Here is a 24,302-nt window from a genome sequence, read left to right on the forward strand (position 1 = left end):
TTGTGTGTTCAAGCCCCACATTGGGCATAGAGTGTACCTAAAAAAAAATTAAAATATAGTGGTATTATGGGCTGAATGTTTGTGTTCCCCTAAAATTAATATGTTGAAACCTTAACCCTCGATGTGATGTTACTAACAGGTGGGCCTTTAGGAAGTAACTAGATTTAGATGAGATCATGCAAGTGGAACCTACATGGTGAGATTAGAGTGCTTATAAAAAGGATACAAGACCAGAGACCTCTCTCTCCACCAGGTGAGGATATAGCAAGAAGGTGGCCATCTGCGAGTTAGGAAGAGGGTTCTCACCAGGCACCACATCTGCCAGCATCTTGATCTTGGACTTTCTAGTATCCAGAACTATAAGAAATAAATGCTTATTGTTTAAGCCATCTAGTCTATGATGTTTTGTTATAGCAGCCCAAGGTAACTAATTCAGCAATTGGTACTGAGAAGTGGGATGCTGCTGTAACAAATACTTAAAAATGTGGAAGCTTTAGAATTAGGTAATGAGTAGAGGCTGAAAGAATTTTGGGGTGCATGTTAAAAGAAGCCAAGATTGCCACAGAAGGAATTTAAAAGGCAATTCTGGTGAGACTGCAGGAAGAATTGAGGAGAGTTGTAAAGGAACCTTCCATCTTCTGGAATACACAATTATGACTGTTGATAGAAATGTGTATGATAAAGGCCATTTTGGTGATGTCTGGGTCAGAAATGAGGTGTATGTTTTTGGATAATGGAAAAAAGGTGATCCTTGTTATCAAGTAGCAAAGAACTTAACTGAATTATGTTCATGTTCTAGTGTTTTGTAGAAAGTGGAACTTGTGGGAGATGAAATTGGGTATTTAGCTGAGGAGATTTCTAAGCAGAGTAGTTGAAGGAGTAGGTTTGTTCTTCCTAAATGCCGGCAGTAAAATGCAAAAAGAGAAGTAAATTGAAGAAGAAATTGCTAAACAAAAAGGAACTGGAACCAGAGATTTGGAAAATTTTCAGTCTGTCCATAATGCAAAAATTGAGTAAGCATGTTGAGAAGAAAACACTAAGGTAAGGCTTACTGACCATTTGATAATGAGGTTAGTATGGCTGTGAACTATGGAGTAATCATCCATCTCAACAGAGCTAGCAACAGAGATGAGATTATACCAGGAGAAACACTGCCAGCTGGGACTAAAGGAAACGGGGAAATAGGAGGGAACAAAGGAAAGCTGTGAACATGTATTATCTATCCTTCAAGAGAGGGGAAGAAGGACCCCAAAGACAATTCAGAGATCATCCGGGCTGGTACTCATACCACCGGCCCAGAATACATAGCCTGGATGGCAAGACTGCCTCTATCTTCGTTTCAAAAGTCAGGAGCACTACCCTAAAGAGCTGCATAGGAACACCCTCCTGGAGAGCAGAGTGGGTGGTTCCCTTACAGAGAGCCTTGTGAGCAGCACTCTGGTAAGCTGAAGGGGTGGGGCCATGGATGTGAAACCAGGGATGCTGCTGCCACCCCAGTGGGTCCAGAGAGCAGAGCTCAAGGCTTAATTATTCTCAAGCCTTAAGTTTAATGGTATTTGCCATGGTAGGTTTTGTAACTCGGAATCTTGCTTGGGACCCATTATCTCTTTCTTTCTTCTGATTTCTCCCTTTTGGAGTGGGAATATCTATCCTATCCTAGGATAGATATCCCACCATTATATTTTGGCAATGCATAGCTTTTCTGATTTCACAGATTCATAGTTAAAAAGGAGTTTTCCTCAGAATGAAGTATAACTAGACTCTCACCCATACCTGATTTAGATGATAGTTAGATGAAACTCTGGACTTTAGAGTTAATGTTGAAACGAGTTAAGACTTTGGGCCTGTTGAGGTGGAATGAATGTATTTTTTCTTATGTGAGAAAGTCATGAATTTGGGGAGTATGGGAGGGATGAAATGTTATGAGGTGAATGTTTGTTTTTCCTCCTACCAAATTCCAGTGTTAATGTCTTAATCCCCAGTGTGTTGGTATTTGGAGATAGGGCCTTTCAGAGTACTTGGGTTGAGATGAGGTTATGACGGTGGGCCCTTCATGAAGGAATTAGTGCCCTTGTAAGAAGAGGAAGAGACACCAGAGCTTTTTCTCTCTTCATAAGCAAGCACCAGTGAAAGGCCTTGTGAGCACCAAGGAGAGGATCTACTGTCTACAAGCTAGGAAATGGGGTCTCACCAGACACTAAAACTGCTGGCACCTTGACCTTGGACTTCCCAGCCTTTAGAACTGTGAGAAATAAATGTCTGTCATTTAAAACATCTAGTCTATGGTATTCTGTAATAGCAGTCCAAACTAAGAAAAGTAGTCTTAAAATCTTTTTCATTTATCATGAAGAGTGTTATACATTCTTGCATATATTGGGTAAAACCATGTTCTCTATTATTTTATTTCAGTTGTCTTTGTAACTGCAGTTAGTATTATAATGCTAGTCCGTCAGTGCATGTAAAGAAAGCAGGGAAGTGCTGCGTCACTATCACTTGGCCTTCGCCACTCTATCTAAGAGAACTAAATGAAACAGCACAGTATGTAGGACATTTTGTTTGGAGATAAGTCTGTGACTCAGTGTTAAACAAATGAGTCTCAGAGTTTAGATTTTGATTTATTCCATTTTCAAACCTAAATCATTGAAACGAATGCTTCTCTGCAATGAGTGTTTCTCTTACATAAGAATGGGATGTAGTTTTTGGAAAAGGTTTTAAGAACCCATCCAGGTATTTCATCATTGTAAGGTAGTGCTATATTTTGCAGACCTTAAAATGGAACTTAACCATGTATTTTGGTCAGTTTCTTCTGATAGTCATGCCTGGTCAAAAGTTATTAGGAAATTGGAGAGTTGAAAGTATCCAACCAGTGTACCAGTGTTACAGTAACAGATATTCAGCCAGTCTCTCTGGTGTTAATCTTGCTCAATCAGTCCTCCCTTATGAACATAGGGTAGGGGAATGACAATGTATGCCTTCGATTACTCATCCAAAAGCAGAACCTTGCTTTCCTTCAGGTACCTGGCTTTATGTAGACCCCCTAAGATCACGTTTCTTGGTTCTTTTTCATCTGCTCTGAGGCCGTTATTATTCTTTCATGAAAAGGAAACAAAACAAATGCCCAACGATAAGATATTTTTCTATCTGAATTCAGAATCCAGAGAACATTTTCTAATTATATTTTGGCTTTTCTGTCCCTTTTTAGAACTCCACTGTAATTCTTAGCCTCACCTGTAAGTTTAGGAGCTCCTGCTATATCTTTGTTGGTCAAGATTTAGTAAAGATTGATTTGTTTAAAGGGTGCTGAGAGCTAAGAGTAGGCAATCAGGGACTTCTTTTCTTTTCCTCAGCCCCTCATTTCTTAACTTTGTAGGGCAGTAGGATGTCTTAGAAAGCACACCGGTGTATCTTTGTGATAAAGCAAATTCTTTGTAGTTTTTCCTGAGGTGACTCAAGTTTGAAGGAAAATAAGGCAAAACCATAGCATGTCAGAGAAGAGTTGGTAGGATATAGAGTTAATGTGATGCAAGGTAAAAATGAGAAATGCAGGAGAAAGAAAGGGGTGCAGGGAGAAGTTTGTGAGAATTATCATAACATAATGTTGAAAAATGATGTTTAAAGATAAGATTTGAGAAGAATGAAATAAGCTGGTTCATACTTGACCTAATTTGAAAAATCATAGTTTAAGTATAGTATAGCTTGGATTAGATAACTTTTCAACATTCTTTTCATCTGTGGAAATGTGGGACTGACAGCAGAGAAGTTTGTAGGAAAGTCTAGAATCAGAAATTTATACATGAAAAAGAAAGAAAAAGAGTAATGCGAGAATGGTTGGAATAAGAAATAACACACACACACACATAAAAGAAATTTAAAAAGGTAACATGTAGAAGAATAGTAAGTTTATGAAAGTAACTGAATTAATGCAATTTTCAACTTTCTTTTTAATGTCTCAAATGATTACCTTGAACTTATGCTGAACATTTTGTTATGTACAGGTAACACAATGTAGAGCAAACACATACAATCAAGGTATGGAAAAGATTTATAATAATCAATTCTACATAGAAATGGAAATTCAATATAGTTGAGGTAGTTTATCTTGAATAGAAACTTAGGTCTTTTATTTTATTATTATTCTCTAAGATTTTATTTTTTTGAGAGAACACATGCCAATCAGCTGGGGTGTTGGGGGAGGAGCAGAAGGGGAAGGAGAGGGACAAGCAGACTCTGTGCTGAGCAAGTAGCCTGACATGGAGCTCGATCTCACGGCCCATGAGATCATGAGCTGAGCTGAAATCAAATGTTGGATGCTTAACCTACTGAGCCACTCACGTATGCCCCAGAAAGTTAGGTCTTTTAGATTTATCATTCCTGATTTTGATATAAATACAACTTGATTCTGTATTTTATAATTCGTGGCTGAAACTGTGTACTATGTTTAATCCATGGCTTAAGTCTTCCTTCTGCTCACAATTATAATAGCCTAAAGAAGAGAAATCTTTTAAAAGTATATATCATGGTGGATATAGCCACATATAAGTTATTTTTCTTATTACCATATCACCTCTTCCTTCCGTCAGTCATGGGTTTTTATTGTTTCAAACTTGACCTAAGTTAATATGTTCAGGCAAACTCTTAGGGTTTGGTGAGTGAGTGTTGTTATCAGTTATAATGAAGGGAAGTTTTAGATCAAAGGCCCCTAAGCATACAAATACTTATTAAACAAACTAGGAGTTACAAAATAGTTCATACTTCTGTTTTATAAGCCTGATTACACACCAGCTCTTATTTAGGATGCTTTAATAGCACTTTGCATGAAAAATGCATTCAGATATAAAATATAAAAATGCATTCAGATATAAAATATGAAATATAAAAATGTACTCATATATAAAATATAAACGTATTTTAGGGACAGATTTCTACTGCCCTCATATTTGTCATTTGGCACCATAATACTTCAAAGCAATGAATGGACACACAACACAAATCTTAGATGCTTTACTTAAGTGTAAAACCTACAAAGTTTGCTGCATTTTTGTATGTATTCATGAAGACCAGGAGAGTGTTTCTGAAATATTTGGACTAATCTACAGATTTAAAACATCACTAATTTTTTTCTCCATTGAAATCATCTTTTTCAACATTTATTTAATATTCATGAAGCTTATTTTCAATTATTTCTTGCATTGATCATTAGAGACGGGCATAGCTAAAACACCTTCTGATTAAAGGTTGGTTGTACAGAATGTATATAATAGAGTAAAAATCATTATCTTTTAAAAGATTTATTTATTCATTTGAGAGAGAGAGAGAGAGGTGGGAGGGGCAGAGGGAGAGGGAGAGAGAATCTCAAGCAGACTCCTTGCTGAGCGTGGAGCCTGATGTGGGGCTCAATCACATCACTCTGAGACCATGACCTGAGCTGAAATCAAGAGTTGAATGGTTAACCAACTGAGCCACCGAGGTGCCCCTAACAGAGTAAAAATCATCATAACGTTCCCACTCTCCCATCTTTTCTTTAGATACCCACTGTTATCCTCCCAGATTTTTATCTGTATACAAAATCAATCTGTATATGCATTTATATAAACATTAAAAAAAACTTTCCTAGTATGCAAACTATGTTCTAAGTTTTTGTTTTTTGGTTTTTTTTTTTCTACAGAAAAAATCTGGTTTGGTATTCAAGGCACTTAATAATCTATCCCCCCAGGCACTTAATAATCTATCTCCCTAACAGGAACTCTATATAATCATTTGTCAATGTTTATTCTATACATTCAATGTTTCAGCCTCTCTGGACTTCTCATAGTTCCCTGCATATGCCATACTCCCTCCAGATTCTGTTCCTTTGATTATTCCATTCTCTGCCTAGAATGTCTTTACTTTTCTATTTTATCTGGCTAAATATTTTAAATCTGTTTGAGATGTTATGTCCTATTGTGAATCTGTTTTTTAGTTTTCTATTTGGATATCCTCCTCCTTCTGTATTTTCATACTAATTTGTATATAATTTGACTATGGCAAAAGCCGTCATCATAATGGCTATCAATTATTGGCTCTATTGGGTGTAAATTAACCTTTTTTACGTTTATTTTATTTAATCATCTTTCCACATCATATTGTAACTTACCTGTTTATGTGTCTTTTCCCAGTAGAGCACAATTAACTCACCCAACATTAGATTCTAGTATATGGCACTATACCTGGACACATAATAGATGCTTAGCAAATCCATGTATGAAAGAATAAAAGTAAAAATGTTGCTTTTCACTTGGTATTAAAGGAAATACATAAATCATAATTGCTCTGGGTGAATATAGAATAGAGAAGTATACAGTATGAATTGAATGCAAAAGCTACAAGGAAGTGGCGTGTTTTTTCCTATATAATATCTTACAGAGAATTCTATACGTATGTTAGAGGATTGGGAAAAGCTGAAGAAAATGCACATAGAATGATCTTAGTCTAAGATGCTTTAGCTTGCATTATTTGTTGAGGTCTTATCCTTTATGTAGGTGTTTTGCGCAGTCATGACAGAATGAAATAATATTCATCATGAGTGTAACATAAAAGATGTATGTAAAATGAAAGGATGAGTGGATGAGAAAAGACTACTATGAGGGGGAAATATAGTTGTATTTGTCTGTGGTCTTCAAAATTTTTGCTTAATTTGCCTCCTAAAATAATTTGGAAAATTGACACACCGCCTTTGTACATTTTAAAGTTGCTATCAAAAATACTTTTTATTAAAGTTTAAGTAGCTACAGAGACTATAGTTAAAAACATATTATACATTGTATGTATGTTTTAAATACATTTTCTCAGAACTTTGGAGTTGTCTGTTTCATTGAATCATGAAAAATGTTCACCATATAATCCAATGGGCTAAGTCAGCCCTCATTGCCAAACTACTTAGCCATGTCAGACTTGTCGATCAAGAACAAAACTGACTTTATTTTTTAGGTCAAATAAACATGTTTTTTTTTTCTTCAAATAAACATGTTAATACACTCCATGAAAACCATCTCACTTCTGAATTTTAATTGTGAGGTAGCTATATAGATTGATTTGTAAGTAGTCAGAAAGACTGGCAGAAAGACAGAGTCTTACCAGGATAAAATAAGCATCATCCCCTTTCATTTTTCTTGCTTTGTTCGTAAAGGATTGACCCCAGGATCAATGCATTCTTGAATTACCTCTTTGCATAAATTCTGGAGGCTTTTACACCCAGGAAGCAATGCACCATAACAATATTTGGGATGGGCGACAAGTATGCTTTCTTTTTTGTAAAGTAGAAACAGAGCGATTGTGAAAGGCAGTAGAAGAAAGGGAAACTGGTGGCTTACAGGTGTTTGCATTCTCAGGCAGATCAGTTTTAGGAAAAGGCATATATGGAAGTTGAGAATCTGGATATAGATTCCGTTTAGACATTTATATTTTCATTACCCATGAAAAGTCTTTGTTTACATTTTCTTGAAGACTCCTGGTAGGGGATGTGTCTATATAACATCGTAGGCATTATACAGTATGATCACAAGATAAATTAATTGTGACACCCAGAATATACTTTCTGGTGCTTTGGTAAATATACCAAGTACTCTCTCTATCTCTTATATTCAAGAATGTACCAGATACTGCAATCCCGTGGTTTACCGGTTACAAGAGGGAGATGACTATGTGAATGATCAGAAGAGAAAGCTATGCAAGAGGCGAAATCCCTTTCCCCAGATGTAAAGTGTACAAGATGAAGAGTTTGAAACTCTAAAAATAGGCAAAGGGCATCTCCAGGGATTTCAGTGATTTCAACAGTACAGTAGTATGCTGGATGTGATATTTGTTTTTTTGGAAATACATTTTGATCTGGTGAACAAGATGGGATTAATTATTAATCCCTTCCCCCCAGTAATGTGGACTAACCATTATTTATATATAATCAAAGAACTTTTACAACTTGGATTTTCCTATAGTTTGTGAAATTTTATATTCTACCTGAAAAGCTTTTCATTTCTAGCATAAAACGTAGGCAAATAAAAATGGTCAGTCTTTTTAAATTTATGTTTTATTCTCATTTTAGAAATGGAATACTTTTGGTTTTAAAGATTAGTTTACAAGACTATTATAAAAAATGCTTAAAATAGGTGTTCACATCAACATTGACGTAGTATTCTAAATGTGATAGATTTTAAAATATGCAACGTTACTGGTGAACTTCATCTTTTGTATTGAGTTGAATGCAATATAGCATTAGAGTAAGTCCAGCCAACATTAGGAAAGCTTCTATTGAGCTATTTGTTAAAAATATTTGTATTTTAGCTATGCTGAATTTCTGGTATGCAAGTAGGAAAACAATGTGATACCAATTTTATTCCCATTGCTGTATTGTGCTAATTTTTTTTTTTTTAAACAAGAACCTGTGTTAGAGTTGAAGGAGCGCCAGATAGTGCTTATAGCTCAGAAGTATAAAACACAATCTGTGGCTATAATAAAAAAAAATTTCAGCAGGTTCAAAGAGATTGGGAATAAAAAGCCACCCATTTGCTTTTTTGTAGCAGCAGTAGCAATCTGCAGACAAGCTATTCTGCTTCAAAACAGTATGGTAGATGGTTTTATGGAACCTGCAATTACAGAAATCTACTTTAACCTTTCTTTCTTACTGGCAGGTGTCCCATTGGCTTGCAGCCAGAGGCTGTGAGTGTAGTACAGCCGGTGTGTCCCCCAGAGTGCTGAAAATGCCCACACTCCAGCTGGCTGCTCATAATTGCACTGATTGTGGTCTGACAACTCAGAGCTCTAAGAAAGAAATGTGATGAATATATGAAAATATTTTACAAATTTGATCAGATTACAAATTTCATCTCTTTTTTTTTCCTCCTCTATAGATATGATATCTGCACTTATAAAAATAAGCCCTGTGGAACATTGGGTAAGTTTTTTATAAAGGGAGGATAATTGATATTGTCTTTTTGTCCAGTGGCTTTACTCTTTAATATTAATTTGGTCATTTTCCTTTCTGGCACATCTGAAATTATTCCTATAAATTGTTAAACCTGACCCCTGTGGGTATGTCACTTACTAGACAACAAGTAGAATGATGATTAAAAACAACTTGGAAGATGATTCTAAATCTTCAAACAGTCATGATGAATCAAAAGTTACCAGTCCGTAATGTATTTTCCAAAAATACCAAGGAATTTGAGAACAAATTAAACCAACGCAGCATCTTCAAATATCAGGCTAGGAAAGGAAAGGGGGAAAGTAGAGGAGGGAATATTTAAAAGGGAGACATTGTGTTCTTAATGTCCGATCCCCGTAAATTAAGATATTAGAAATTTTCAGTACCTGAGCAACAGTAAAAAATATTTTTGTAAAATATTATAGCCAGAAGTAGAGAGAGAGGACAGGATTATCTTTCTTGTGCTTCCCAAATATTTGTTTTTTAAAAAGCGTTTCTGCAGTATTTTAGAATTTAAAAAGTCACATTTTGTTGCAGAGCATAACTTCGTCCTGGTTAAGAGTTAACTGCAAATTCAAACAGGGGGAAATGATAGCTTTCAAGTAGACTAAATTGTTAAGCAACTAGAGTCACTTTTAGGAACGGGAGCTTTTTTCCTAAGATAATTTTTTTAGTGTCATAGAGACTTATTACGAACTCAAAAGTTAAGCACCTGAAGGTGAATTTTCTAGTTTCTCTATGACAAGTCTCAATTTTCTTGTTTGTAAAGGAACAATTATGAAATCTATTCCTATGCCCCTCATAAGAATTTTGGGAAGATCAAATTTAAGTAGAGGTGGAAGAAAAGGTGTTACCCAATTTCCTGGGGGAATTCAGAAAGTCCTCTCTTTAGAGATTAATATTTCTCTTGATTTTTATCTGCCTTTCCAGTATTCTCCTATCCCATTTCCCTCAGGATTTAAGGCTAAAGAAGAAATCCAATTAGCCAATGATCGGTATTTAGGGTAGAGAAGTTTGCTAGTTAAAAAGCGTAATGTAGAAAGACCTCTTTTTTGCTGAGAGATCTCACATCAAAAAGATTTAGGTTTTTAGGTTAACAAGAGCAACATAATCCATTGGATAGTACCCTAAAGTGGAAACTGGAAACTAACAACTGGCTTTGACAGTTTCAGTGCATTACCCTTTCCTCTTCATTTAGGTCTTTGTTCCTCAATTCCTTATCTATGAAGTAGGATCAATATCTGCCCTTATGTGATAGGGGTATTGTGAAAATAACTTAAAGGAAAAAAATACAAAGATGTTTAATAAAGAAGTACTGTAAAAATTCACTGGTATTACTATTTGTTGTAGAAATTACACTATTCAACTTAACCTCTCTGTTATTATTCAAATTCTGTAAGCATTTACTAAGTGCTTGATCAATTTTAAATACCATAGACATTAAGCTTCAAAGGAGGTATAAGCTAGAGCTTCTATTTTTCTAGTACATATATATATATATTCTGAGGAAATACACATGTATATAGCTATACACATTCTATTCTGCTTTTTGAAGGTAGATTGTTTACACTGAGGTATGTTCTTCATTAGGACATTAGTAATAACACTGCCTGTACTTTTGTTGTTATTGTTACCAAGTAGATTCGAGATATTCTTCTACCCTACATCTCTTTCTTTCCCAAATATGTATTCCTATTTTTATAGCTCATTAATTTCCAAAATCAATACATTAATACTTTGGTACATGTCAATGCGTTTTCAAGCTCAATATAAATAACTTTTCAAATTATAAACCATTATAAATTATCTTTCATGCTATCTCATGGTGAAAACTGAATAACTGCATATATATACATATGTTGACCTTCATATATGAAATATATATTATCAGTACAGAATCGGTCACGTTTTTTCTTTTTGGGTGGTCATTCTGGCAACTTTGATGTTGGTTTTTATGCTAATACTTGCATATTCTCTTGCTTAGTACATTTGATGACCAATTGTAACATGGCTAAGTAGATTTAAGGGTGCAAACTGTGGCCATCAAACTGAGGAAATCTAAATGACCCAAATAGTAATCAAACCCCTATTAACACAATCACACATAAGAACTTTGACAGCCTCAGTTTTATAGGAATACAGAAAGTAGCAGGGGTTGTGAAAATAGATTAGCATCTAAATTATTTTATTTCATTTAAGATTTAGCTCTGTATTTTTAACGAATAGTTATTTCCCAAATATGTACTTTCTGAAGTTGTTCTTTCAGTAGAACAGCTAAGTTAATTTTATATCAGATACAGAGGTAAATCTGTGTTTGCAAATACACCTTGGGGAGTCATTAAAAATATTACCACATGGTATATACCAAACAGTCACAGTAACAACAAATAAAAATCTAACCCATGGAATAGTATATTTTGGGAAATATAAGAAGTGTTAATTTAACAATAATCTCAGTAATTGTTTTTCTAACCAAATTTCATAAAGCTCAAAACAGAAACAGTATTCAGTGTGGCTTTGTTTTTCCTATATCATGGATGATATTGAACTCAATAGCTTAGCCACATAATCTACTGCAAACGTTTTTGGTATTCTTTCTTTCCCTATCTCTCTTTCTCTCAGTGGAATTTAGAACTAACATTTATGAAATATTTTTGATTAACCAAAAAAATTAAGTCACCTTCCCCAACTAGTCCCTCTTTTTTCTTCCTCTTCTTCAGGTCCAAGACTTCTAATTAGATGGAAGGGCACACAAGGATAACACTATTATTTACAGTAACTCAGAGACAAAAATCAACTCCTTCCCCAGCTCCTGCTCCTTCCACATAAAACAAATTAGCAAATCTAGCACTGACCTCAACTCTGTTCCAGTGTGGCTATTATGTTTATATTTTATATTAGGAGGTACAGAAAAACAATTTCTAGAGCTTTCTTGATAGTAAAAATATTATTTGAATGGCTTTTACTGTTCCAAATTAGTGTAACTGGGAAATTGTACTTAGCATGGAACATTGCTTATTACAGTCAATAAATATTCATTGAATTGGATTCAAATCACTTTTTGTGGTTAGATAATTATTATTTGGGTAATGATAGTAGACTACTAACATATAAAATGTTTTTCTTACTTTTCCTTCAATTTCTTTTAAATAACTTTTGTTCCTACATGTTTTAAGTGTGATTTGGCATTTGTTTCCTTATAACACATGACATTTTTCACACAGAAATTCTTTTTTCTAAGTACTGTTTTTAAGTTATGTACTAATTCACAGAGCGCATTTGGAAGTAAATATGAAAGCTTTTATAAGCTAAAATTCCCATGGGAGAGATACCTTGAGAACATAACATTTCACTAGAATCAGTGAATTAACACTGTAGTTTTTTGCTTTATTAGTAAAACTAATGCATTGAAGGGGGATGGGAGAGCGAATAACCACTGAATGTGCGAATGTCTTTCTTTCCATTAAAATACCTAAAGAAATTGTTGCATCACTATCAGGACTAATTTCAGAAGATTAAAAAAATGCAAAACCTCCTATTTTTAACAGTTCTCCTTTTGAATCATTCATTTTTGCTTTTATAAAAAAATGTCATTTAAAAAAATACCATTCGGGATTCCCTTTTTTTGGTAACTAAAAAGTTGCTTGTATATTTTTATGAACCCACTAAACTTAAACAGATCTCTTTAGAAAAATAATGTGGATATATTTTGCTTTCTACAGCCTGAAGAATGTTAAAATAGAAATGCTTTCTTGAATTCCCTCTTCTGGCTCAAGTTACTAGGTGGTCCCAAGTTACCAGAAGTAAAATTTATAAATCTAACCCCTAGTCTAGACATTTTCCAGCACTGACTGCAGTTCAAAAAATATTAATGTCTAGCCGGCAAAGTGAAACTCCCCCCAGTGATTTTGCAAATGACTAGAAAGTTAACCTTTTGCCAACTGCTCCTTCTGTGCATGGAGGTTATTAAAAAGAATCCAGGCATTTATAAGCATGGGCTTTTTAAGACTGAAACACCTTGGCTTGACCCTTTGTGTCTCCTTCTGTTTATTCAGGCTTGGCCTCTGTGGCTGGAATGTGTGAGCCTGAAAGGAGCTGCAGCATTAATGAAGACATTGGCCTGGGTTCAGCTTTTACCATTGCACATGAGATTGGTCACAAGTGAGTGAGTTTAAGAAAATCAAAATAAATTTCAGAACTCCACTCTTTTGAGCAACTCATAACTACTGTGTGGAGTGCCTGTGCTCAAACATACTTTACTGCCTTTTTGTCTGATTTCAGTAGAGAATGTTATCATTTGGGGTATTGGGATAAATCATCTTAAGAACTGGAGACTTGTTAAATAATCCTTCTGATTCAATGACCCATATTTTTAGAGTGGTGAATGAACCACACTTAAGTTTTGTTATATATATTTGAAATAATTTACCTTTAGCATGGTCTGCTCATCACCCAGTTTCTCTAAGTTAAATTGTTTAAATGATCTTTCTTTTCCTCAAGTGACAGTACCTATATATTTTTAAAATCATCGACACCACTACCATAAAATCTACTTTGAGTTTTCACTCTTCATACAGCTGTGAGCATACATTTTCCAGACATAAAGTTTGTGCAATCAGTGCTATGTAACTTGTGTTTTCAGGTGTAATATGTCATTGAAATTAAAACAAACAAACAAACAAAAAACCAGTCAAAACTGATGTTACAAAGAGTAGAGGGATATCATTCTCATCACTTTTTAGAAGGATCTGGAGTTTTTAATATTTGTTTTAAATAAATCTGTGCCAAAAACTGTCCTATGGCTATCCCCCCACATGCACACACATAGCAATAAAATCCTTACTTTCTTTTTTCAAGCAACAGGCAGTAGTAAATGTAAAAGTCTGCTCATGTGGAAGGAGAGAAATTCGAAAACTTTAAAAGGATAGTCAAACATTTTTAACTAAAAAAAGCAGCCTATTTGCAGGAACTCCTGACATTTGTATGATTTAAGTTTTACAGTCTGCTTTTTGGTAGAGAAATGGATGGGGAAGAAAGAACAAATAAAAATGAATGTTTATTATACATTTGCCTCAGAGGTCATTCCCGAGATAAATCTGTAGTTCAGCTTGCTTTCCGCCCCCCCCCCAAAGTGGAGAGTGAAATTGAGTCAGTCTGTTGCATTATTTTGAAGATTGCGACTTAAATTTTACCAAACAGTGTTGATTTATGTATAAAGGTGAGTAACCAGCAAGTTTAAACCTAACTTGATTCAGATATGACGGAAGGTCAGTATTACACTTTTTTAATGAAGGCCTAAATATATTAGCATTCTAGTTTTCATTGCAGTAAACAGCAAGGGAACAAAAGGAGAAAGCCCTCTTACCCAGTCAGTTTATCTTCAATGCACTTAGAAGTCTGGCTCATTAATGACTGTCATAATCTTATGCAACCAGACTGAATTTAATAGGTTCTGTTAGATTCAATTAAATTGAAAGGTTAGGACAAGTAACATAGAGCAGATGAATAATGTGTGTATGAGAGCACTGTTACCTCATGCAGTCACAAGTTAGTCAATGTCAATATGCATTATAAGTCTCCTTTTGTATGTACTTAAATAACTGAGGTAGGGTTTATCTCTCTTTGTGTCTTTTACTGAGATGAAGATTCTAACTGACCAACTTTCAGCCTTCCTAGATTTTTGTTATTGTTGTTGGCCTCTTGGGTAATTCCTTTTAATTCTTCCTAAGATGAATGGCTTGTGCCTTATATAGGTGATTATGAAGAAGTAGTAGAATATGAATTAACCTTTTAAGATTTATATTCTTTGAAGTAACAGCTAATTCTTGTTTGATAATGTGATTGCTAAAAATGAGAGAAGGGGAATCTACAAAATGCTTTATTTTGAGAGCCAGAAGAAATGCTTCCATTCAAAAGTGTTATTTGACAAAAGAAAAATCAGCTATCCTTCTATGTCCGGTTGATTAATATGTCCGCATCCTCCATTCCCTTTTCCCCAGACAATGGGGCAGGGTATGTTTAACGTATCTTTTTCAATATATCAAATTATTATTTGCTCAGTTAGGAAAAATCTCTTTTTTTGGATGAAGATCCCTTTACTTGTTTTTAAGATCTTAAGGTTTAGCTTTAAGAAACTTAGTAAGTCAATTCTGGCACAACTCATGTCATCCCTAAAATACTGTGTTCCCTATTCTTCTTGACACAAAGCAAGAGCCATGGTAAATATGTCAAGTATAGTTTTCAGTTAAAGTATATTGAAGTTTTAACTTGTATCATTTAGTAGGATGGATGTTAAGTGATGTAATGATATCTGCAGATTTATCACAATGAAGACTATTTGACAATGAGTTACTGAGAAGTGCCCCCACTGAATCACTAGACCATTGGAAGATTTTCTAGTATTCTTTACAGTGTGTCGAATATGGTTTTGCACCTACTGTATACTTGTATAGGGATGGATATACTATCTATTTTGAACAGCTATGGGATAACTTTTTTCTCTTTTCTTTTGCTAGGCCTTAGTAACCATTTTTTGTTTGTTTGTTTTGTTTGTTTGTTTGTTTGTTTTCCGGTGACCCGTATGGTGATCATATTAGCCACGACTTCTATTTCTCTCTGTGCCTTTTGAAAACAAGAAATTAATTTTATTGTAAAATAAAAGATTGAGGGTTTATGCTCTATATAAATAACATATCTAGCTTTAATGTAGCTCTAAGCCAAAGGCAATTAATGAAATCTTATAGAAAAGAATGCTCATTGAAAGATTTTTAAATTAATTATGTAGTTGCTATAGGTTTTGGCAGTGGAAAAAAGTATGATGTTAAAAAATTCAACCTGACTTCTTGTGTATTGAGAAAACTAATGTTTCCATACTGTACAAAAACAAATAATCTTATTTTTTAAAAGATTTTATTTATTTATTTGACAGAGAGAAAGACAGTGAGGGAACACAAGCAGGGGGAGTGGGAGAGGGAGAAACAGGCTTCCCACCGAGCAGAGAGCCTGACTCGGGTCTCAATCCCAGGACCCTGGGATCATGACCTGAGCTGAAGGCAGACACTTAATGACTGAGCCACCCAGGTGCCCCCCAAAATAAATAATCTTAAAAAGAGATCTTAAAAATATTCATAATTTTTAGGGATGCATATTGAATTATGCAGGACTGAAATGACAGGATGTTTGAGGTTTGCTTTTAAAAGAAAGTGGAAAAAAAAGAGAAAGATAAAGCAAGAATAGCAACATCTTGAATTTTATTATCTTGATAGCGTATGGATGGGAATTCATTATGCTACTCTCTCTACTATTGTATATGTCTGATATTTCTTCACAGAAAAGAATAGGTTCGTAAGATCATAAATCTTTTAGTTGACTTAACTCATTTAATATTTAATCATGATTTAGTGCACTATAACTGATTTTGACAAAATTTATGGAAATGTTTAATGTTTTAGTGAAAGCTGCGGGTATATATTGGTTTTGCTTTTGGAAATCATTATCAATGTTTGGTCTTACCAATAGGGATACAAAAGATTGGTTAGGAGATGATTTTTTTTTTTAAGGAGATATGTGGCAGGCTTCAGGATAAAATTGTAAATTAGGTTACTTGTGTTAGGAAGCTCTTATTACTATTTTCTTTAATCCAAACTTCCTTTCTCTTGTTACAAATACCTAGGTGTTTCTAAATGCTTGATCAAGACTGTGCTTTCATAAAGAAGACTAATAATTAATACACTAAGGGAATTTTAGGATTTGGAACTAGTATTTGGGACTTCAATGCCTTTGTCTAGTTTTGGTATCAAAATAATGTTAGTCTTACAAAATGAGTTAAGAAGTATTCTGTGTGTTTTGGAAGAGTTTGCTTTCCCTTGAGTACATTTTAAAACACCTATTTAAGTATAATTTACATACAATAAAAATGCATACATTTTGTGTGTAGTTCAGTGAATTATGGCAAATGTATCTAACCATTTGACCACTAGCACAATTAAGATATCAACATTTTCATTACCTGAAAAAGTTCCCTTGTTCCCTTTTGCAGTCAGTCTCCACTCTCCTCCCCTTTTCCCAGGGCCCAGACAGCCACAGATCTACTTTCTATCACTATAGATTAGACTTGTCTTTTCTATAGCTCCATTTAAGTTGACTTATATAGTGGGTACTCTTTGTATCTAGTCTCTTTCCCTTAGCACAATGCTTTTGAGATTCACCCATATTGTGTGTATCAGTAACTTTTTTGTTTGTTTTTTGTTTTTTTCTGATTAGTATTCCTTGTCAGTAGCAATAGCAGATACCACATTTTAGGTTTTCTTCTAGTTTGGGGCCATTATGATGAATAGAACTGCTATGAACATCCATGTACAAGTATTTGTTTGGACATATACTTTCACTTCTCTTGGGTGGTACTGCTGTAGTATGGTACATGTTAGGTTTTTCAAAGTGGCTATATACCATTTCGCATTCCCACTAGCAATCTATGAGAGTTCTGATTACTTCAAGATCCTTGTCAACATTTGTTTGTGTCTTTTTTATTTTAGCCATCATTATACATTTTAGTGGCATCTCATTGTAATTTTAATTAGTTAATCATCTATTTTCTGGTAAATGATGTTAGTGATGATGAGCATCTTTTCATATGCTTATTTGTCATTCACTATCTTCTTTGAGTCTGTTCAAAATCTTTTACCCATTTTTTCTTTTTTTTCCAAACTGTGGTGTCTCTTCTTAGTGAGTTGCAAGAGTTCTCAGTATATCCTGGGTAAAAAGTCTTTGTCATATATACATAATATGAATATTTTCTCCAACTCTGTTGTTTACCATTCATTTTTTAATGTTCTTTTTTTGTAAAAAAACAGTTTTAAAATTTTGATGAAGCGCAATTTAAAATTTTTCTTGTATGGTTTGTGGTTTTTTGTGTGTCCTAAAATGTCTTTGCCTGCTTCAAAATTGTGAAAATTTTCTTCTATATTTTTGTCTAGAAGTTTTATACTTTTAGTTTTTATATTAAGATCTATGATCTATTCTGAGTTAATTTTTTTATATAATATGAAGTAAAGGTTGAGGCTCTTTTTCTGTCATGAGTATGTTAAAAATTGGTTGTAGTTTTCTTTTATTGTCTCTCATTTTTTTAATTTTATGTTTTTAGAGAGAGAGAAAAAGCATGAGTAAGGTGGAGGAGGGGGCAGAGGGAGAGGGAGGGAGAGAATCCAAATCAGGCTCCATGCCCAGTCCAGCCCCCGTGTGGGGCTCCCTCTCCAGACCCTGAGATCACGACCTGAGCCAAAATCAAGAGTTGTATGCTCAACTGACTGAGCCACCCAAGCCCCCCTAATGTATTTCTTGAGTTTTGGTATCAGAGTACAGTCATATAAATTGAATTAGGAACTGTTCTGTTTTCTGGAAGAGCTTGTATACATAAGGTTGATGGGATTTCTTCCTTATATAGTTTGATAGAATTTACCAATGAAGCCATCTAAGCCTGGAATTTTCTTTATGGGAAGATTGTTGATTAATAATTTATTTTTTAAATTAAATATAGGATAGCTCATTATATAAATCTTTTGAATTTTTTTGTGAATTATATCTTTCAAAGTTTTTAGACTATTTCAACTAAATTGTCAAATTTATTATAATATTCTCTTATTGTCTTTTTAAATGTCTGTCTTATAAATAATGATATTCCACCATTCATTCTTGATATTTGTAATTTGTGTTTTCTCCCTTTTTTTCCAGCTTTATTGAGATATAATTGACATATAACATTGTATAAGTTTAAGGTGTACAACGTGATGATTTGATACACGTATATATTGTGAAATGATTACCATGATAAGGTTAGTTAACACATCCATCACATCATATAATTACCTTTTTGTGTGTGTGTGGTGAGAATATTCAAGATCCACTCTCTTAGCAATGTTCAAGTATACAATACAGTATTGTTAACTATAGTCATAGTACTCTACATGAGACCTTCAGAACTTATTCATTGTATAACAGGAAGTTTGTACACTTTGAATATCTCCCCATTTCCTTCACACCCTAGTCCCTGACAACCACCAGTCTACTCACTGTTTCTAGGAGTTCAACTTTTTTGGATTACACGTAAGTGAAATCACACAGTATTTGTCTTTGATCTTACTTATTTCACTTCATGCCCTCAAGGTTCATCCTCACTGAAACAAATGGCAGGATTTTCTTCCTTCTTATGACTGAATAGTATTCTAGTGTGTGTGTGTGTGTGTGTATTTATATATCCATTTTCTTTATCCCTTTATCCATTGAGGGACACTTAAGTTGTTTCTAAATTGTGACTATTATGAATAATTCTCCAATGAACGTAGGGGTGCAGGTATCTCTTTGAGATAGTCATTTGGCCGTTTACCCAGAAGTGGGATTTCTGGATCATATGGTAGTTCTGTTACTTTTTTGAGGAACCTCCATACTATTTTCCATAGTGACTGTACCAATTTACATTCCCATCAACAAGGGTTCCCTTTTCTCCACATTCTTGCTGGCATTTGTAATCTATTGTCTTTTTATATTACCCATTCTAAGAGGTGTGATGTGATATCTCATTGTGCTTTTGATTTGCATTTCCCAGATGATTGGTGATGCTGAGAACCCTTTTCCCCTATATTTCCTTCCAGGAATTTTATGGTTTCTGGTCTTACACTTAAATCTTTAATTCATTTTGAATTAGTTCTTATGAGTTGTGTAAGGTAGGGGTCTAATTTCATTTTTTTTTGCAGGCCAGTTTTCCCATCACCATTTATTGAAGAGACTGTCTTTTTCCCATTGAGTATTATTGGCACCCCTTTAAAATGTTAGTTGACCGTGTGTGTGTGTGTGTGTGTGTGTGTGTGTGTGTGTGTGTGTTTCTGGGTTTCCTATTCTGTTCCATTGCCTCCAGTTTTGTGATACCACCAGCTTTGTTGTTTTTCAAGATTGCTCTGGCAATCTTTGGGTCTTTTGTCATTTCATACAAATTTTAGGATTTCTGTGAAAAATGGCATTAGAATTTTGATGGGACTTGTATTGAACCTATAGATGGTTTTGGGTAGTTTGAACATTTTGATAATATTAATTCTTCTTATCCATTAACAAGAGATATCTTCAAATTTATTTCTGTCATCTTCAGTTTCTTTTATCAATTTCTTACTATCTTCAGTATACTGGTCTTTTACCTCTTTGATTAAATGTATTTCTTTTTTTAAAAATTTAATTAAGGGAGCCTGGGTGGCTCAGTCAGCCAAGCATCTGTATTTGGCTCAGGTCATGATCCCAGTGTCCTAGGATGGAGCCCAATGCCTCCCTCTGCCACTCTCCCTGCTTGTGCTGTCTTGCTCTCTGTCAAATAAATAAATAAATAAAAATCTCTAAAAAGTTTAATTAAATGAATTTTATTTAAAATTCATATTAAAAAATTTTAAATATAAAAATTAATTCATTTAATTAAATTTTTTAAAAAGTAAGCTGTACACCGAAATTAGGGCTTGAACTCATGATCCCAAGGTCAAGAGTTGCACATTCTACTGACTCAGCCAGCCAGGTGCTCCTGATTAAGTTTATTTGTAATGATTTTATAGTTTTTGATGCTACTGTTTAAGGTATAGTTTTATTTCTTTTTCAGATTGTTCATTGTTCTAGTGTATAGAAACACAACTGATTTTTGTATGTTGACTTTTGTAGTCTGCACTTTACTCAGTTTGTTTATTAGTTCTATTTTTTGGTGGAATCTTTTGGATTTTCTATATATAAGATCATGTCCTCTCTGAGCAGAGGTAATTTTACTTCTTCTTTCTGATTGGATGCCTTTTATTTCTTTTTGTTGCCTGATTGGTCTGGCTAGGACTTACTATGTTGAATAGGAGAGGTGGGAGTATAGAGGATACTCTTGATTAGATACTCTTCCTGATCTTAGAGGAAAAGCTTAAAAGTTCTCCATTGATTATAATATAGTTGTGGGCTGGTCATATATGGCTTTTATGATGTTGAGGTTTGTTGCTTCTATACACCCACATTGTTGAGAGTTTTTAAAATGAAGGAACGTTGAATTTTGTTAAATCCTTTTTGCTTATCTACTGAGATCCTCATATGATTTTTATTTTTCTATTTATTTTCTATTATTTTTTCTATTTTCTATTTTCTATTATTATTTCTATTATTTTCTATTATTTTCTATTAATGTGATGTATCACCTTTAACTGATTTGCATGTGCTGAGCCATCCTTGCATCTCAGGGAAGAATCCTACTTGATCATGGTGTGTGATCATCTTAATGTATTGTTAAACTCATTTTTCTATTATTTGGTTCAAAATTTTTGTATCTATATTCATCAGGGACATTGGCCTATAGTTTTCTTCTCTTGAATGTATTCTGGCTTTGCTATCAGGGTAATGCTGGTTCCTTGTAAAAGACTTTGGGGGGTATTTGTTGCTTTTCAGTTTTTTGGCAGAGTTTAAAAAGGATTGGCATTAATTCTTTAAATGTTTAGTAGAATTCACCAGTGAATTTATCTGTCCCTGGGTTTTTCTTTTTTTGGGAGGTTTTTGGTTACTGATCAATCTCCTTACTTGTTATTTTTCTGTTCAGAATTTCTGTTTCTTCATGATTCAGTCTTAGTGGGTTATATTTCTGGGAATTTTACTTTTCTTCTATCTTATTTAATTTGTTGATGTATCATTGTTTGTAATTGTCCCTTATGATTTTTGTATTTCTGTGGTATCAATTGCAATATCTTTTCTTTAATTTCTGACTATATTTCTTTAAATTCTTTTTTCTAGTTACTCTAGTTTAAGTTTTGTCAGTTGGCTTATCTTTTCAAAAAAGTACCTCTTGATTTCATTGATCTTTTCTATTGATTTTCTAGTACTCACTCATTTCTTTCTTTTCTGTTCTTTTTATTTTTTCCTACAAAATTTGGCCTTATTTTGTTTCTTTTTTTCCTGGTTCCTTGAGGCACAAAATTAGATTGTTTATTTGAGATCTTTCTTGTTTTAATAATATCAGCATTTACCCCTATACTCTTCCCTCTTAGAATTGGTATGTTGTTTTTTCCATTTACATTTGTCTCAAAGTAGTTTTTTATTACACTTTTGATTCCTTCTTTGACCAATTTGTTCGGCCATGTGTTGTTTAATTTCCATGTTTTTGTGAATTTTCCTGCTTTTTTTCCTGTTGATTCTTTGTATTATACTACTGCGGTGATAAGAGTCTTGAAATGATTTCAGTATTTAAAAAGAATTTTTAGAGCATACAAATTATTATAAATATAATCCATACTCATTTTAGCAAATGTTTATTATTGTGCCAAGTGTAGAAGTCAAAAATATCAACACCCAGAAATCCCATCATAACTGAAATTCAAATTGTTTATTCCATCCATTGTGGGGGTTTTTTTGTTTTGTTTTGTTAATGGATAGTATGCCCATGTACTATATATGCATTATTATTTTGTATTAAGTTTTTAATTTTAATTCCAGTATAGTTAACATACAGTTATATTAGTTTCAGGTGTACAATATAGTGATTCAGCGATTCTATACATTACTCAGTACTCACCATGATAAGTGTACTCTTTAATCCCCTTCACCTATTTCACCCATCCCCCACCCACCTCCCCTCTGGTAACCATTTGTTGTTCTCTATAGTTGTTCTCTATAGTTAAGAGTCTGTTTCTTGGTTTCTTTCTCTTTCTCTCTTTTATTCCTTTGCTTATTTATCTTGATTTTAAATTTCACCGATGACTGAGATTATATGGTATTTGTCTTTCTCTGACTGATTTACTTTGCTTAGCATTATACTCTGTAGCTCCATCCATGTTGTTGCAAATGGCAAGATTTCGTTCTTTTTTCATTCCTTTTTATGGCTAAATAATATTCCATTGTGTGTGCGTGTATATCACATCTTTATCCATTCATCTGTCGATGGACACTTGGTGTGCTTCCATAATTTGGCTATTGTAAATTCAATATTTTAAAGTTTGTTAAGACTTGTGTTGTGGGGGCGCCTGGGTGGCACAGCGGTTAAGCGTCTGCCTTCGGCTCAGGGCGTGATCCCGGCGTTGTGGGATCGAGCCCCACGTCAGGCTCTTCTGCTATGAGCCTGCTTCTTCCTCTCCCACTCCCCCTGCTTGTGTTCCCTCTCTCGCTGGCTGTCTCTATCTCTGTCAAATAAATAAATAAAATCTTTAAAAAAAAAAAAAAAGACTTGTGTTGTGACCTATTGTGTGATTTATCCTGGTGAATGTTATGTGGTGCTTGAGAAGAATGTATATTCTATAATGTTGGATAGAAAGATCTGTATAGTGTCTAAAGTGTAGTTCCAGTCAGATGTTTCTTCATTTTCTGTCTGAGTGATGTATTGTTGAAAGTGGAGTATTAGAATCCCCATCAATTATTATATTGTATTTATTTCTGTTTTAGTACTGTTTGTATTTGTTTTACATATTTTGGGAATCCAATGTTGGGTGTATACATATTTACAAATGTTGTGTTCTCTTTATAAATTGACCCCTTTATGATTATATATGACCTGCTTTGTCTCCTATTACAGCTTTTGAGTTAAAGTCTGTTTTGTCTGGTGTTAAGTTTAGCTATCTCTCTTCTCTTTTGGTGTACATTTGCATGGAATATCTTTTTCCATCTCTTCACTTTGCACCTATTTTTTCCTTAAAGCTGAGGTGAGTTTCCTATAGGTAGTGAATAGGTCAGTCTTATTTTTTTTTATCCATTTTGCCACTCCATGTTTTTTTATTAGAGAATTTAATCCATTTACATTTAAAGTAATTATTGATATCTAAGGACTTAGTAATACCATCTTATTATTTGTTTGCTGGCTTTTTTGTAATCCCTTTGTTCCTTTCTTTCTCTCTTTCTTTGTGAATGAATAATTTTCTGTGGTTGTTTGATTTGATTCCCTTTTATTTATCTTTTGTTTATCTACAGTAGGTTTTTGCTTTGTGATTACCATGACCTTTACATAAACCATATTATAGATATAACAGTCTGTTGTAAGGTGATAACAAATTAACTTCCATTACATACAAAAACTCTCATTTATAATTTTCCCACCATATTTTACATTTTATGTCACAATTTACATATTTTGTGTGGCATAGCAATTAAAATTATTATAACTATAGTTATTTTTATACTTGTATTTTATTTGTTCTTTAACCTTTATATAAGAGTTCACATACCATCATATTATAATATTGTAATATTCTGAATTTGTCCATATACGTTACCAATGTGTTTTATATTTTCATTGTGTTCTCATGTTACTTATCAGCATCCTGTCATTTCAGTTCGAAGAACTCCTTTAAGCATTTCTTGAAAAGCAGGT

General features: G+C 33.8%; 1 protein-coding gene across 1 annotated transcript in view; it reads left to right on the forward strand.

The window, feature by feature from the left end:
- Positions 1-898: 898 nt before the first annotated feature.
- LOC103663878 (A disintegrin and metalloproteinase with thrombospondin motifs 6) overlaps positions 899-24,302 on the forward strand; it is a 175,439-nt gene continuing 152,035 nt past the window's right edge. Inside the window, exons 1-3 of the mRNA XM_040622694.1 lie at positions 899-1,041; positions 8,883-8,926; positions 13,012-13,117. Of these exons, the coding sequence (XP_040478628.1) occupies positions 899-1,041; positions 8,883-8,926; positions 13,012-13,117 (293 nt within the window). The remainder of the gene's footprint in view (positions 1,042-8,882; positions 8,927-13,011; positions 13,118-24,302) is intronic.

The sequence above is a fragment of the Ursus maritimus genome, unplaced genomic scaffold (assembly GCF_017311325.1).
Source record: "Ursus maritimus isolate PB19 unplaced genomic scaffold, ASM1731132v1 scaffold_5, whole genome shotgun sequence".
Classification (NCBI taxonomy): domain Eukaryota; kingdom Metazoa; phylum Chordata; class Mammalia; order Carnivora; family Ursidae; genus Ursus; species Ursus maritimus.